At 38.4% G+C, this 17639-nt stretch overlaps 1 protein-coding gene across 2 annotated transcripts in view; it reads right to left on the reverse strand.

The window, feature by feature from the left end:
* LOC139935913 (uncharacterized) overlaps positions 1 to 17639 on the reverse strand; it is a 43623-nt gene that overhangs the window by 12032 nt on the left and 13952 nt on the right. For both annotated transcript variants that reach the window (XM_071930538.1, XM_071930539.1), the window contains 17 exons: positions 17225 to 17374; positions 16600 to 16734; positions 15853 to 15966; positions 14279 to 14416; positions 12989 to 13166; positions 11657 to 11794; positions 10117 to 10292; positions 9512 to 9766; positions 9039 to 9250; positions 8050 to 8162; positions 6405 to 6561; positions 5198 to 5312; positions 4686 to 4801; positions 3616 to 3793; positions 2450 to 2482; positions 1522 to 1674; positions 777 to 1004 (listed from right to left, as the gene is read on the reverse strand). In XM_071930538.1, the coding sequence (XP_071786639.1) occupies positions 777 to 1004; positions 1522 to 1674; positions 2450 to 2482; positions 3616 to 3793; positions 4686 to 4801; positions 5198 to 5312; positions 6405 to 6561; positions 8050 to 8162; positions 9039 to 9250; positions 9512 to 9766; positions 10117 to 10292; positions 11657 to 11794; positions 12989 to 13166; positions 14279 to 14416; positions 15853 to 15966; positions 16600 to 16734; positions 17225 to 17374 (2589 nt within the window). The remainder of the gene's footprint in view (positions 1 to 776; positions 1005 to 1521; positions 1675 to 2449; positions 2483 to 3615; positions 3794 to 4685; positions 4802 to 5197; positions 5313 to 6404; positions 6562 to 8049; positions 8163 to 9038; positions 9251 to 9511; positions 9767 to 10116; positions 10293 to 11656; positions 11795 to 12988; positions 13167 to 14278; positions 14417 to 15852; positions 15967 to 16599; positions 16735 to 17224; positions 17375 to 17639) is intronic.

Genomic DNA, 17639 nt, shown 5'->3' on the forward strand with positions numbered 1-17639 from the left:
TCATACATTTCACCATCAACCCATCCTAATCCACAACAACCCAGCACAAACCCACTCGGTTTACCACAATGTACAGCCTGAGCCCAGCACAACCCGATCCTTGTCTCACCTATAACCTACAACCCAACACAAATCCACTTCCCCATTGGTTTACCACACCCTGAGCCCAGCTCAACCCAGTACAACCCTTTCCTTGTCTCATCTATAACCCACAACCCAACACAAATCCACTTCCCCATTGGTTTACCACACCCTGGGCCCAGCTCAACCCAGTACAACCCTTTCCTTGTCTCACCTATAACCCACAACCCAGCACGAACCCACTTCCCCATTGGTTTACCACACCCTGAGCCCAGCTCAACCCAGTACAACCCTTTCCTTGTCTCACCTATAACCCACAACCCAACACAAATCCACTTCCCCATTGGTTTACCACACCCTGGGCCCAGCTCAACCCAGTACAACCCTTTCCTTGTCTCACCTATAACCCACAACCCAACACAAACCCACTTCCCCATTGGTTTACCACACCCTGATCCCAGCTCAACCCAGTACAACCCATTCCTTGTCTCACCTATAACCCACAACCCAGCACAAACCCACTCCCCATTGGTTTACCACACCCTGATCCCAGCTCAACCCAGTACAACCCATTCCTTGTCTCACCTATAACCCACAACCCAGCACAAACCCATAACCCAGCACAAACCCAATTCCCATTGGTTTACCACACCCTGAGCCCAGTTCAACCCAGCACAACCCATTCCTTGACTCACCTGTAATTTAGCCAGTTCCTGTTGGTTAATGCCTTGATTAAGAAGAAGTCGTGGATCCAGAGCCATACGCATCCTGCCCTCCTTCTCATCTTCATATTCCTTCCATGCATTCTTACGTTCCTCTTCGTTGAGTTCTTCTGACTCAATATTCTCTAGGAGTGAGTCATGCTCATGGTATTTAACGATCCAGTTACCGCTATGTTTGAGCAACTCAGCGAGGACATAGTCCTGGGGAGACAGATCATAATAAAACGTACTTTAGAATGGGTTCGAGGCATTGGAAGGTGAGGTATCAATGTAGACGTGGTTTGTGGTAACACAATAAGTAAATTTACTTGCTGGTTAGATTATATGTATGTTCTCAAGAGAACTTGACTTGCTTTATATTCTACTGCCACGGAGTAGATTTTTTCAGAATTCGGGAGATTTGTCTACTGCCTCCAAGTAGATTCTTCAGATTGCCCCATATTTCCAAGGTATACACTCCAGGGGGCACCTCAGGGAGTCATAGTTTTAACCGTAGCACTCAAAGCAGTCAGTATTTGTTAACTGTTCAAAACGCTAAGTATTTGTTCTGTTTTTCAGAACCACAACTATTTAAAAGAGGTTTCATCACACACTATTCCTCAGTCACTTATATCTTAGCACATCACAACTCTTGAAGAAAACTACAATGTAAATAAAGATCATAATAGCAATTTTGTCTGTAAATAGTAACAAGAAAGGTGTAAACAAACAAACAAACCTTGGGTAGCACAGGCGTTTCTCGTTCTGGCTTGTTAGGGTCATCAAGCCGATCAGGGGTGAAAGTGTAAAGGTCAGAGAGGTCAGCGGCAGTGAAATGTCGCTCAATCTGATGCTCATCCACCACACGGCAAGACAGAGACTGTTTAGTTACCTAGATTCATCCAAAATAGCAACAAAACGTTATCGTCTGTTGAAGTCTAAATGATCATGCTTAATCATAGAAGGCCCATTGTTTTCAGGTTTTTTAAAAGATCTTAAAGGAATATTACCAAATTTGTATTGTAATTTTTTTTTCTAAGATCACAGATTTACATAAAATATACACGGTCTAAATGATGATTGGTAGTAGAAAACATCCCATCTGTCTAAAATGTCATATTTGATGAGAAACAAATAAAACTAACTTCCATCTAGAATTTATCGCTCAGCGAGCGTTTTATCAATTTTTTTCATTGTTAAAAATAGCAACAAATTTAACAGACCTCACTTCCAACTTAAAAGTAAATGTTAAACCTACCAGTGCCCTGTTTGAAGCTACTTTATACATCTAAAGCTGTATCCTTTTTTTTTTAATTGCAAATACAAATTCTAGAAACAATGACTGCAGTCAAAGCATACACACAGTCAAAGCTGAACTTGCACAACAGAGAATTTAAGGTCGCTTGGTGTATTGTAGCCAAGTTTTAAAAATTAGGCCAAAACATGATAATTGAGCCAGTTAAGATAGCCTAGGACACTGCTAGATTGATCATAAAATGATCATCACTAGCGTGTTTTCTAAAACTCAATGTTTGTTCTGCAAACAATCAACCATTTGGGGTATATTGGTGGAAGCCACTTGGGGCCAACATTTGGGTTAAAGGTATAAAGATTCAATCTTTAAAAAACTAGAGCATTTATTGTGAAAGGCTGGAATGATAATTTACCTGTCGCTCATAGATCTTCTCTTCCATTGACCCCTGAAACCAAAACAAGAACAAAATAGGATCTGAGGATCTGCTTAGTCATTATATAATCAATTATATGAACAGGTGGCACCATAAACACAAACTATGCAATGGTTCTGAAAAGAAAAAAAGATCTTTTCATACTTGTATTAATTTTGTATAATTTTGACTAGGTTGCATCCAACTTAAAGGCACTGGACACTATTGGAAAATGTCAAAGACTAGCCTTCACAGTTGGTGTATCTCAACATTTATGCATAAAATAAAAACATGTGAACATTTGAGCTCAATCAGTCATCGAAGTTGCGAGATAATAATGAAAGAAAAATAACCCTTGTCACACGCAGTGTGCTTTTAGATGGTTGATTTCGAGACCTCAAATTCTAAACTTGAGGTCTCAAAATTAAATTCGTGGAAAATTACTTCTTTCTCGAAAACTATGTCACTTCAAAGGGAACCGTTTCTCACAATGTTTTATACCATCACCCTCTCCCCATTACTCGTCACAAAGAATGGTTTTATGCCAATAATGACTTTGAGTAATTACCAATAGTGTCCACTGCCTTTAAAAGGTAGGGCCATATTTTGGTAATCGTGATAAAAACATGTTAACGGTAGTGCGCATCCTGTAAAATTATTTTGTCTGAAATGCCCCCGAGATTTTGAGGGTTAATTTCCATTTATGAATGCTGCGGCAAGAGATGTGTTAGGTACATGTACTGCTGCCAATTTTTGTTGTTTTCTCAATATGTAGACATTGTGTTTAGATGAAACTTTTACATGCAACTTTTATTGTATCATTCTTCAAAATGTTGCCTATAAATCAGATTATGTTGACAAAAAAAAACAATCTTTATCCCTAAAACTTCAACTAGAAAATCTAATGGAACATTTTCAAAGGGTATCCCTAACTGTTTCTACCTAAACCACTCCTTTCCCAAACTACCCCACACACCCCCAAAACGCCCCACACTCCCCCAAACGCCCCACACTCCACCAATCACCCCACACTCCCCCGATCGCCCCACACTCCCACAACCGCCCACACTCCCCAAAACAACAGAGTAAAAGAAAAGAAATGAGGGTACCTCTTTCAGGAACACAAATTGAGAGAATAAAGAGAAGTTATTTTTTCTACGCCTTACCTGTGCAACGAATCTGTAGATGTAAACCGCCCTCGTTTGGCCAAAACGATACACTCTGAAAATGGACTGAATATCGTGACTAGGATTCCAGGATGCATCGAAGATGATGACACGATTGGCTCCGATTAGATTGGTACCAAGAGATCCAGCCTTAGTAGAGATTAGAAACAGTCTGGCCCTGGCATTTAAAAAAGGGAAAATGTTTCAAAGATTGATGAAATGGTTCACTCCAATTAGATTGGTATCAAGATAACCAGCCTTAGTAGAGATTAGAAACAGTTATAGTGGAGAGTAGGAATAGTCTTGCCATTAGAATTTTTAAAAAAGGAACATTTTTAAATATTTTTATATATTGTGAACATTAATCATTTCATCAATTTCATAAATTTTGTAAACATTAATCATATACAAATTGAATTTAAGATGATATTTATACATGTCAGAGGTCAAGCGGAACTAAAGTCTGATGGTTCGGTTGTCTGAGTCGGAGTGTGCAGGGCTGGAATTTTTTTTTTTTTTTTGGGGGATTGGGGGAAGACTGCCGGGCTATATCTCAAAATGATCACTGAACCAGAACAATTGGAACAAGACAAGGATCAAAATGAGAACAAACTTCCTGAGCATTTAACTGGTTTTCATTTGATGAATTATTAATTTGTCTAAACATTTTGACTAGGTTGCTCTAATCAGCGTCAGGAGCTGGGGTAGCAGTTTCAATTCAATTCAATGTTACATTTATTCCATATTTTTTGAAAATAGTTTAATATGAGAATTTATCAGTACATAGAAAGGTAACACAATCAAAGCGCATGTAAGTATACAAAGATAAACAAAAGTTAATAAGCAGCACAGTTTTTTTCACAACTGGAAAGTCTCAAAAATTCCAAACCCACTCTTACGTAGTAGAATATACAGCCAGACAAGTTCTCAAAAGAACCGCTCTACCTAGCAAGTAGATACACACATGGTTTTACAGAAAACCGAATATACATTTGATACCTCACCATGCTATGCTTGAGTTATTTAACGAAAATTCATGTCCATAACACAATGGAAGGTTTAGTGTTCACCTGTAATTCTTGACTTTGTTAAACGTCTCAGCCCATGTCTTGCGGAATGCTGCCGAAGTAGAACCATCCATGCGGAAATAATCTTCACCTTTGACCCAGGATCCAATTCCTCCAATCTTTATAAACATTTCAAAACAAAAATAAGTACAATTATCACATCTTTGTCCCTCATCATGAAATCTGTTAGTTTATCTCTACTTTATAAAGTTCTATCCATGCTTTGATTTTGGTGGAATAGTGTCTTTGACAAGCATAATGACTATACTTTTTTATAAGATATCACGAGCAGTGCACCTGGAGCTCAGCTGACTAGGGTGCAGATTTTTGAGCAAGTGCAATGAGCGCCTGCATTGGCGGATACCGGCGCTATATAAGACCTTGATTATTATTATTATTAAAAACTTCAATAATGTTATGTTACATTCCTTCCCCTGTCACCTTTCCTTTTCCGAAACCCCAATGTTAGACTTTAAGAACACTTCTAATATAAGATAAAGAATAACTTGTCTTACTTGTTTGTCTAAATCTTGACTGCCTTCTTCTCGTTCTTGCTGAGCCTTGTCTTCTAAACTCTGCAGCATGTCTTCAATTAGATCCAGGGACAGTAGACTCTGACTAAACACAAGTCTGTTTCACAAAAACAAAATTCAGAAATATTTCTTTGATTACTATCTTTTTGTTTTTACATTTGCATCCGTCTTGCCTTCTAGACACAAGTTTAAGTTCGGTTGCTGGTCATGTAGTGTCAAGGACGAGCCATAAAGTGCATCAGACTAAAGTTCTGGGGGTTAAGACTTAAGTTCTGGGTTCCAATCCCATTCATGACACTTGTGTCCTTTAGCAAGACGGTTTACTATAATGCTTCTTTCTCTTCACCCAGGAGTATGACTGAGTGAATGATTTGATAAGATCATCAAATAATTGTTATTGTCAGAATAAACTTTTTATAAAGCAATTATGGTTAAAGGGGAGGTACACATTTGGTAATTACTCAAAACAAATATTAACTTAAAAACTGACTTGGTAACAAGCATTGGAGAGCTGTTGATAGTATAAAGCATTGTGGGAAACAACTCCCTCTGAAGTTACGTAGTTTTTGAGAAAGAGGTAATTTCTCACTAAAATAATAAAAGACTTCTAGCTAGAAGTCTTTTAAGCTAGAAGTCTTTTATTCTTATCTGAAAGCACACAAATTCGTCCATCAAGGGTGTTTTTTCTTTCATCATTTTGATGCGAGGGTAGAGGTTAATATTGTGTATGAAAAAGCCACAAGCGCCTTACAGGCAGCTCAGGGCTGTATACTCCCAAGGGAGCTGAGAAACATCACAGGGATGTTATTGGCCCCATGACCAGGGCACTAATGTAAAGAGCATTGATACGGTTATTGTGAAATGCGCTATATAAGAACTTGTTATTATTATTATTATTATTCTCACAACTTCGACGACCGATTGAGCCCAAATTTTCACAGGCTTGTTATTTTATGGTTATGATGGGATGCACCAAGTGAGAAGACTGGTCTTTGACGATTACCAAACATGTACCTCCCCTTTAAGTTCCTTGCTCAAGGGTACAAGTGTCATGACCGCGACTGGAACCCACACTCTACTGCTGACAACACCATAGCCTTTGAACTAGACTACCACAAAATGCCACTACAGTAGGAAAAACATCCCTGAGAAAAAAACACTTTAAGATCCTTCCTGAGAATGAACTTACACTTTTTCTCCAATACTCTCAGCATGTTTGAGGACTTCAAAGAGAAGCACTAGCTTGCCACTCAGCTCTATCTTGGTTTCATCACCCTCTTGAATAAACTCATCGTACCATTTGGGTTTAGCCGTCTGGACTGGGGACGGAGATCTCGTCACATTCTCTGAAAGTTCAAGGGAAAAAACATCAATATTTGTGTGGTTTTTTTTTTAGGACAAGAACATTAATTGTGATTTGGAAGATACCATTCAACCAGAACCAATGTGTTTTACTTGCAAAACCTTTGCCAAGGTGTATGCTTTGACCAAGGCCCATCACAAAACACGATGATTACGAAAGAAAATCCCTGAACGACCCTCTTCATATTCACCAAGCCAACTCTCTTCAAATTTTCAAGGGACTGTTAAAGACTCATTTATTTGAATCTTTTTTTTTTTATAACTATTGGCTTTATATATTTTATGTAAATGTTTTAAGTTTAGTGTAGTGCATAGAGGCTCTGCATTATGAGAATTATCAATGTCTCATAATATTATTAGGCAGTGTCATGGCCGAGCAGTTGAGAGCACCGGGTTCAAGCACTGGTGTTTGATCAGCAGGGTGTGGGTTCGGATCCCGGTCGTGACACTTGCTACATAAAATTGGGGAGGTAGTGCTTTCTGCTCTACCGGCTCGGCTTCGAATTGAAGATACCCAAGCCAGATTCGAGTGGACTGTTAAAGGGGTAACCCTTTTTCGCCCCAGGAGTAGGTGGCAATGGCCTCTGGAAAAAAATAATTGTAGCCCACACTAAGCTTGGGCGATATCACGATATTATCGAATATCGCGATATTAATTTGGAAACGATTTCGATATCGGATGGATTTGGTTTTAATCGAAATATCGATATATCGCGATATTGATTAAATATCGCGATGTATTTGCTGGCTGAGACATCTTGCACCCCATAGGTTTGGAGTAAAACCAGAAGAATAGGTCATTAGAACACCTCTCTTATGCTATGACTGTCTCTTCTACAACTTTCACTTGGAGCTTGAAGACTGATGATGGCAAATTTAATTAATCGCGATTATATCGAATATCGCGATATATTGTCAGCGATATATCGTGAATAAAATAAATCAATATTGCCCAAGCTTAGCCCACACCTTGAAGTGGCCTTCAGGCCTTGTGTGTCAGGCGACTTGCGTAAAAAAAAAATTAACAAATAAAAAATACTAGAAAGTACTAAGTATACTGGGCTAACACACATCTGTGTATGGGTAAAAAACCAACAATTAATATGAGTTAGATTAACATTTATTCGCACGCTTGTAAAACCTGTAGGGTGTCATGGCTTGGATAAGAACACCAAACTCAAGCTCTGGTGCTTCTGTTCAGCAGAGTGTGAGTTTGAATCCCAGTCGTGACACTCGTGTCCCTGAGCAAGATACTTAACCATAAGCTTCTCTCCACCCAGGGGTTAATGGGTACCTGTGAGAAGGTTCTTGTGATTGATTTAGCCAGGGTGCTGAGATGGTTTAAAGAGTGAATTAAGGCCAAGTGACCAGGGATAATAATGTGATGCTTTGGGATGCCCTCCAGGTGTGAAAAGCGCTATATAAAAACAGGTCATTATTATGATTATTGTTATTAATACCACTTCCCTTACCACCATTAGGATCCAGACATCTGCTTCGTGTCTTCCAAGTCTTAATGATTTCCATACTGCTGTCTGAATCTCCAGAATCTTTTCCTGCTTTCTTCTTTTTCTCCGAGGTTTCCCTGGAGAAAATTAATACATTCACAAGATTTATGTCTCAGGCCTGTACTGTATGCTTCTTTTTTTTTAATAATAATAGATAAAGCTTAGCAGGTGCCTTACATCCATGACTGGACCCCAAGGCGCTGTACAAATTAAAATAGCTCCAAACAAGAGGCAGAAATAACCAAAGAGCATAAAATATTTCTAAAAATGGACCAGCCAATAGTTAAAACCAAATGCCACGATATTTATAAAGCACTACTATAAAAACATTAGTTTATTACTTAAAAAAAGTGTACATCGGAAAAAAGACATTTTGAAAAGAGAATCCATTCACATATGAATGTTCATATTCTATTCTCAGGGATCGTAAGACAATGTTTGAAAAATGACTCATGTGCTACCAAAGTGGTCCTTTAGCATGCACTGCAGTCAATAGCTGCCTCCAAGTTGCCTTATAAAACTTGTCTCATGTTTCAAGGCACTGGCGGCCCTTAAAGATGGTGGACACTATTGGTAATTGTCAACGACCAGACGTCTCACTTGGTGTATCTCAACATATGCATAAAATAACAAAGTTGTGTAAATTTGAGCTCAATCTGTGGTCGAAGTTGCGAGATAATAATGAAAGGTAAACACTCTTGTCACACGAAGTTCCGGCTTTCAGATGCTTGATTTCGAGACCTCAAATTCTAAACCCGAGGTCTCGAAATCAAATTCGCGGAAAATTACTTCTTGAAAACTACTTCACTTCAGAGGGAGCCAATTCTCACAATGTTTTATACTATCAACCTCTCCCCATCCCCATTACTCAACAACGAGTAAGTTTATGATAATAATTATGTTGAGTAATTACCAATAGTGTCCACTGCCTTTAAAGTAAATCCAGCACTCACCCAGCAGCATCTTTCTCATCCTTGACGGCCTGTTGCACCATGCCTCTAGTTCTACGTGTTGTACCACATGATGTTGTTGGTTCATCTGAATCAATCACAATCTCTTCTACATCGCTTCCTTCTACCACAAACTGCTGGATGCTGTCATTACTGTCAGACATCTCATCCTCCGAGGCCGACGTCACAAAGTCAGACATGTAGTTGCGAGCTTGCTGTTCAGTCATGAGAAACGACAACATGTAGTTTAAAAATTAGTTTCATATGATAGAAACTTGCTCTCTACACATTGTCATCAGCACTACATCAGAATTAGACAGAACTCTACAGGACTCTTCAGGATTGTACTCAGTACTCTGCAGGATTGTACTAAACACTCTACAGAATTGTACTCGTACACATAAAACCAAAATGAATATTCTTTATCCCTAATGCAAATTTAACATTTATTAAAACAAGAATCATCGAGCACTCACAATTTTCTCCTGTTTGATCTCGTTGAGTTTCAATACATGAGGATGAGTCCATATCCTCATGAGTTGCTGATAATCGGCAAACAAACCACAGCCAGAACCTTTAGCTGATCCCTCCAGCAATTCACCACTATCATTACGAGACTGGGATTGCAAATATAACTCATACATCTTAATCTGAACGGGAGACAGACGTACTGAGACAACGTACTCATACTTCGGGGGCAGGAATTTGGTGAGGGCGCTGTAGTCCTTTCTCTGGCGAATGAAGATACAATTTTATTTGTTACTTGATGTACAGTAGGCTTCAAACCAAAAGTTTTTATTGCCACTAGTTTTTAAAAGTGATAACTTATACCTTCTCTCTAAAAATGTACAAATGAAAATTTGAAATGAACAATTCTAGTCTTCCCTTATAGAGGTGTCTGGGATTATAGATTCCAAGGAGCTTTTGGAAACAGTATCAAAATCACAAGAGAAGTAGACAAACAAGCAGGATTTCTTTATTTGTGGAAAAAAAATTGTCTGATTGTCTTTACCAGGCCGACTTAAAAAGTCTGAATTCAGCCATAAGTCTGAACAATCTCATCCCTGTATTAAACTCGTACCTGTACACAGCCATTCAGCAGGTCGTGCAGTACATGAGCTCTTCTTTTCATGATCTTGACATCTCTCTGCGTGGAGTCGGCACACTGACCATTGGTGATGGGGTTAACGAATCGATTCAAGAACTCCTTCCTCGTACCAAGAAGGTTTGGTTTAACAAAGTCAACCATGCAATGATCTACCAAGGGAGAATCGCATCACATCAAGAAATTACCTAAATGTGGCAACGCTGGTTTTATTATAGTAACTATTAAAAACATCCAAGTCCAAGTTTTCTCAACAAACTATATCTTCACAAGTCACCATGAATATTAATGTGCATGTGTCGTTACCAAGCATTTTTTCCTTATACAGCTAAAAAAGTAAACTGGCACTTCCTCTGTAAGCAGGGCCCAATTTCATAGAGCTGCTTAAAGCCATTGGACCCTTTCGGTACAGAATAAAAAAAAAAAGTTCACAGATTTACAAATAACTTACAGGGTTTACAGAAGGTAATGGTGAAAGACTTCTCTTGAAATATTAGTCCATGAAATGCTTTACTTTTTGAGAAAACGGTAAAACAATATAAATTCTCGTTAACCAGAATTACGGATTTGTTATAAACACATGTCATGACACGGCGAAACGAGCGAAAACAGGAGTGGGTTTTCCCGTTATTTTCTCCCGACTCCGATGTCCGATTGAGCCTAAATTTCCACAGGATTGTTATTTTATATATAAGTTGTGATACACGAAGTGTGGGACTTGGACAATACTGTTTACCGAAAGTGTATAATGGCTTTAAGCAAAATAATTCTGCTTAAGCAAAAAATTCATTGCTTAGTAAAATCAGATTATCGGCCAAGAATCCACTCAATTGTTATGCTAAGTAAACGACAGCTAAATACCAGTCTCAAGCAATGTACATGGCATGAATTTTTGGCCAGTAACATGTGTAAAATAAGCCAGCTATTATCGTGCTTAAGCAAATTCTTTGCTTAAGCAGCTCTATGAAATTGGCCCCAGATAATAAAAACTGTAAGCAAATAATTCCATGGCAAATAGAACCATGAGATTGGACCCAGATCTCTCTAAAAAACAATTACAATATGTTGCTAAACAGACCAGGAACACAGGGGTGAACCTCTTCTCTTTCCCTTAAGTACACTGTTTTCTTTTAAGTCCATTACACAACACACAGGACCAACGACTTTTTAATTAGGTTGCATCCAAAGGAAGTAGCAATAACGGTTCAGTGTCTTGCTTAAGGACACTAGTGTCATGACCAGGACTCGAACACAATCTGCTGATCAGAAACACCAGGGGGCGATTTCACAAAGAGTTAGGACTAGTCCTAACTTAGGACTGGTCCTAGAATATACACAAATTACATGGATAGTCCTAAGTTAGGACAAGTAACTGGTCCTAACTCGAGATAAGACTAGTCCTAACTCTTTGTGAAATCCACCCCTGAGCTTCTTATCTGCTCACCTACGACATGCAAACAAGGTTACACAAGAGGTGGCCAGTTATAAATAAAAAACAGAGAGATTTCTTCCTTACACTCAATCAGGTTATTCTGGAGAGGTGTTCCAGTCAGGCAGATACGTCTGAGCGTCTTGATGGCGTTCAGGGCTTTAGAGATTGCAGTGGTATCGTTCTTCAACATGTGACCCTCGTCACAAACCACAATGTCAGGACCTTAGGATTAGAGAATGGATTATCATTACTATTTAATATTATTTACTCAGGATAATTATTATTATTAAGCCGAGGGCCTTATTATTTCATAGCTGGAGGGTGTTGTGTTGAAAGAAATCATTGAACAATTATAACTTGTGCATTTATTTTACTTTTTGACCAAAACGTGTTGATGTTCAGGATCAGTGCGAGAAGGGGAATTAGATCACACCTTATTAAGAAGGTAGAATGCCTAACTAAAAAAAAAAAACTTTGAGATTACTGAGGTAGTTTTTTAAGTTGTTTATTGAAGGGGAAAGATTCTTTGCAGTTTTTTATTTCTCAATTTGCAACGCCTTCTTGACATTGTCCTAGACTACAGACTGAACTGAAGATCAACTTACTAACCCCCCATTGATAACCCTACATTTGGTGATCAGGCTTTTTCTGTGGCAGCCCCTAAGCTTTGGGATGCGCTACCATTTCACATACGTAGCGAACAGAAACTCGTCTCTTTTAAATGTAATATAAAAACCCCACCTTTTTAAAACCGCTTTTTAGTGTGTCTTCTTCTATGGTCACCTTGCCAGTTAGTTTAGAATTTTAGCATTAGATAGGGTTAGACGCTATGTCTCCAGAAAAGATCAAAACATTACCGATGCCAGCAGAGATAGGCCTATGTAATAAGTAATTAATTAGTTCTCTGTTGGCGGGAAAGAGGTATCCCCATACTTTTGGTTGGGCACTTGCCTGGTGACAAGTCTTTTTTATTGGCCTTTTTCTTCCACTCTGTGCTTTTCAACATGTGTTCCTCGCCTTTGAAAATTTTTTGTATATAAGGGGCGCAATACAAATTTTAAATATTATTATTATTACTTCTGATGATCTTGTCCTCTCACAGGCCACCAACCCCCACCTGCCTAACACCATACCACCAACCCATTATCCACCAACCTAGTATGAGCTGTTATAACATCATACACCAGAAATTCTTTCTACAGATTCACTCTAAGGAATATTTTGATCTGTAGTGTTGTTTCTGCATTTTTTAGTCTTAAGGATGATTTTTTTATTCTTGATTTAACACATAATTTTCCCCAAATACACTTGGTTTTTGCAGTGGCTTTTCACAATACATTTTTATTACAACTCTTTTCTTATACAATGTGGTCTTAAACCTCTTCAAGTTTTGTTATTTTTATTCATTAGTCTTACCCGGATCAGCAAGAGTCTTCGTAAAAATGTTTCGCTGTTTCTTGTTCTTGCAAAACTTATGAAGAGCAAGTTGTCTATACATTGTGTAACCCATGACCATCACACCACCGTTGTCATGCCAGTGTTTAAGCGCGTCCGCTCGCTGCCAGTTTGACTTGAAGACTGTGATTTCAAATACCTGGGTGGTTGGAACATCAACATGAAACAGCAGTTTAATACAGGGTGATAATTAACTACTGACAAAAGAGTCTGAAAATCAAACAAAGACCTTAAAGGCAGTGGACATTATTGGAAATTACTCAACATACTTGTTAGAATAAAAACTTTACTTGGTAACGAGTAATGGGGAAAGGTTGATAGAATAAAATGTTGTGAGAAAAGGCTCCCTCTGAAGTAACATAGTTTTCGAGAAAGAAGTACTTTTCCACGAATTTGATTTCAAGACCTCAAGTTTAGAATTTGAGGTCTCGAAATCAAGTTTCCAAAAGCACACAACTTTGTTTGACAAGGGCTTTTTTCTTTCATAGTTATCTCGCAACTTTGACGACCGATTGAGCTCAAATTTTTACAGGTTTGTTATTTTATGTTGAGATACACAAAGTGAGAAGACTGGTCTTTGACAATTACCAATAGTGTCCAGTGACCTTAAGGCAATGCAAGTTTTTTCAATTCAAATACCACATGAATTTTTACTCAATATTTGTTTTATTTATTTTTAAATGCCATCATGTCAGTTACCCAATTCCGTAGCTTTTCTTCAGATCAAAGAAATCACCAGGGGCCAATTTCATAGAGCTGCTTAAGCAAATATTTTGCTTAAGCACGAAAATAGCTCGCATATTTTACATGTTACTGGCCAAAATTTCCTGCCATATACATTGCTTGTGAATAGTATTTAGCTGTTGTTTACTTAGCATAACAATTGAGTGGAGTCCTGGCCGGTAGTCTGATTTTACTAAGCAATGAATTTTTTGCTTAAGCAAAACTTTGTGCTTAAGCAGCTCTATGAAATTGGGCCCTGGCTTCTGCTTTCTGGGTTGTGTCATAAACTTGGGTGTGATCCACGACCTCACGGCAGTACAGGTTGTATGGCTTCTGACTGCCACCCACGAACAAAGATTTTAACATAAAAGGGATACTGCCAACACAGGTAGCTCAGTTGGTGGAGCACAAGCACGATAAACCAGTTCAAAATCCCACTCCAGTAAAAATGTCTTTGTTCAACCCCAAATTAATAAAATAAAAGCACATAAGCAGTAAACAAGGCTATTCAAAGAAATCAATATATACCTCAATGTCACTATCTTCTCCAAGCCACTTCTCAAACTCAGAAACCCAGTTGAGGACGGTATTGAGTGGTGCCACTACCAGGCAACTCTTGGCGTTAATCTTGGGGTGATTCATAATGGTGTGTAAATACGTGATCACCTAGAGACAAAGAGAAGTTACAATATCAAAGCTTCATGAACAAGGCCATTCAAAAGATAATTTTAAACACAATTTATTTTGAAAGTGTTGTCATTGAACCTCCAATATTTCCTGTTTGAATAACTTTGATCATGCATTTTATTTCACTAACCATAATTTAGTTTTGTACATCAAAGGTCTGATTTGAACATTAAGCCTTAGGTCCCATGTACTACATGGATTGGAAAAAGAACCCAAAACACTTATCATGGAAGAGTAGGGGTTCACATGGCAATCACCTTTGTTAAAGGTTTCGTCAGGCTTACAAGCTACAGTGATTAAAGGCAGTGGACACTATTGGTAATTACTCAAAATAATTATTAGCAAAAAACCTTACTTGGTAAAGAGTAATGGGGAGAGGTTGATGGTATAAAACATTGTGAGAAACGGCTCCCTCTGAAGTAAAGTAGTTTTCGAGAAAGAAGTAATTTTCCACGAATTTGATTTTGAGACCTCAGATTTAGAATTTGAGGTCTCGAAATCAAGCATCTGAAAGCACACAACTTCATGTGGCAAGGGTGTTTTTTCTTTCATAGTTATCTCGCAACTTCGACGACCAATTGAGCTGAAATTTTCACAGGTATGTAATTTTATGCATTTGTTGAGATACACCAAGTGAGAAGACTGGTCTTCGACAATTACCAATAGTGTCCAGTGTCTTTAAGTTTACTTGCAAGTATGAGGTATCCTTGGTTTTATTGCCAGAAATACCTCCATATTAACCAGAAACATCTCCTGCATACCTCATGTAAGTTTAAAACATAGTGAAGAGGTCTTTGAAGCATTTTTGAGCACTTTCTGGTCACTCACTTCTTTTTGGGGTTTAATTTAATCGGGAAGGTAGGGCATTTTTACACTCGCTAAACATATCAAATTAAAAAAATACTTCCCCAACCTACCACAACTTCTTTAAAGGGTCTATGTACTTTTTGTAGGACAAAAAAAAAATAATGTCTACAGATTTACACTAAACTTACACTGTTTGAAGATAATGATCGTAGAAAGCTTCCCTGAAAATTAGTTGCCGAGGTGCTGTAGTTTTTGAGAAATGAGTAAAACATAATTTTCGTCTCAGTGATCATGAGACGAAAATTATTTTAGCATGTAAAATCTTGCTTTCATGAGATTGTTTTACTCCTTTCTCAAAAACTACAGCACCTCATCAGCAACTAATTTTTTAAGGTACGCTTTCTACTATCATTATCTTCAAACGGTGTAAGTTTAATGTAAATCTGTGGACATTGTGTTTTGTGTTACAAAAAGTACCCAAATCCTTTTTAACAACATGCAACTGGAAACTGAACTTTTCTTTCTCTAGCCTTGATGGACCAAAGTACCCAAATCCTTTTTAACAACATGTAACTGGAAACTGAACTTGATGGACCAGTAAGACATACCTGTAGAGTCTTCCCGAGACCCATGCAATGAGCAAGGATACACCCAGAGCCTTTCTCATCAGCCTTCTCCAAGGACTCGTACGTACAATCCCACATAAACTGTACCCCTTCAACCTAAAGATCAAAGAATATGAAGAATGTCACTGGAGGATTCAACAAATGCAACAGAAGGGAAGGAGGGTCTAAAGCTGAACAAATTAAGAGGGAGTTTAAACCAATGTCCAATTATAAACATAGCACAATATACTGTGCATATCCTGCACTTGAAAGGAATTAACACCTTGCCTTGGATCGGGCGAGTTGGTTTATAAAAAGCGTTTGTAACCCTTTTTTATAAAATGCACATGGTTGGAAAGATGTTTTAAAAGTAGAATACAATGATCCACACAAGTTTGCCTCGAATTTGAGAGGTTTTCCTTTTACTGTGCGAACTAACACGGTCGGCCATTTATGCGAGTCAAAAATTTGACTCCCATAAATGGCCGACCGTGTTAGTCAACGAGGTAAAAGGAAAACCGTGCAATTTCGAGGCATGTTTGTGTGGATGTGAGCAAGTCCACACAACTCTGTGTGCAAAAGCAACGTATATTGTGTCTGATGCCTGAAAACGTGTGGGCGTTCATCGTAGACCTTTAGTTTGGGCAGTGGACAAAAAAAAATGTGTTCCAAGGGAAAGGGGCAGAGGGGAGGGGGGCTAGCTCATAAGGAGTATCTCGAATGGGTAATAGTGAGAAAGCATTAATGAACCTGATGTGGTTTGAGTTGTTTAGCAAGAGACTTCTCTACTGCCAGTAAAGGTTTCTTTGTCTCTGGGTTGTGCTCCAAGATAACTTCATCTACTGTACCCATCTCCTCAGCGGCCTGCTCAGATATCTTGGTCACCTGCAATAAGTTGTCAAAAAGGGAAATAATTAGGTTTCAACGATATTTCTAGATTATATATTGTGATGTATGGATCTACCGCCTTGTTAAACTCATCAATACTGAAGAAATAATTGCATTTGGGGTAAAGATGTGTAGTGCTTACTAAACAGCAACGTAGGGCGAAACAAAACAAATTCCACATAGGATAAACTTCTCTAAATTTCCGTGTTCTAGTTGGTAAGACATCTGCTCAAAAAAATACAAAGGTCCTATGTTTGGATCCAACCCAAGCAGTATGCATGTGGTTTTTCCACAGGCTCTTTTATTAGGGGGTTGCCATGGTAACCAATAGGTTATCCGGAACTTTTGGATCACTAAGAATAAAGTCATTCATATCTGTGTTAATTTATATTCCATATCAGGCAAATCATTCTGTCTAACACAAGACATTCTCTAGAAGTTGTTTACAATTTTAGGAGTTTTCAATGACAACGATGGATCACTTTACCATTTTGCGTTTATCAGCGATGCGTTTACGTCGTTCTTTCTCCTCCTTTGCTGCCCTCACAGTCTCCTCCTGTAGCTTACCCTTAGAGATTACTTTACGAATCTTCTTTCGACCGTGTTTGCTTGGGGTATCCTTCTCAGCATCAGAGTCCTGAGGACACACAGTTTGGAATAATTCATATTTTTATTTGATTTTTTATGTTGTTTAAACGTCTATGTCTCTCTCTTTTAATAGTTTTCAAATGACATTTTAAAGTCAATTTTAATCGGAAGTTGAAGGTGGTACGTCGTTGCTAAGCGATTAAGAGCACCAAACTCAAGAGCTGGCTGGTGTTTCTGATGAAGTGTGGGTTCGAGTTCTGGTCATGACATCCTTGAGCAAGATACTTGACCATAATTGCTTTGTTACAGTGGTC

The sequence above is a fragment of the Asterias amurensis genome, chromosome 4, assembly GCF_032118995.1.
Source record: "Asterias amurensis chromosome 4, ASM3211899v1".
Lineage (NCBI taxonomy): Eukaryota > Metazoa > Echinodermata > Asteroidea > Forcipulatida > Asteriidae > Asterias > Asterias amurensis.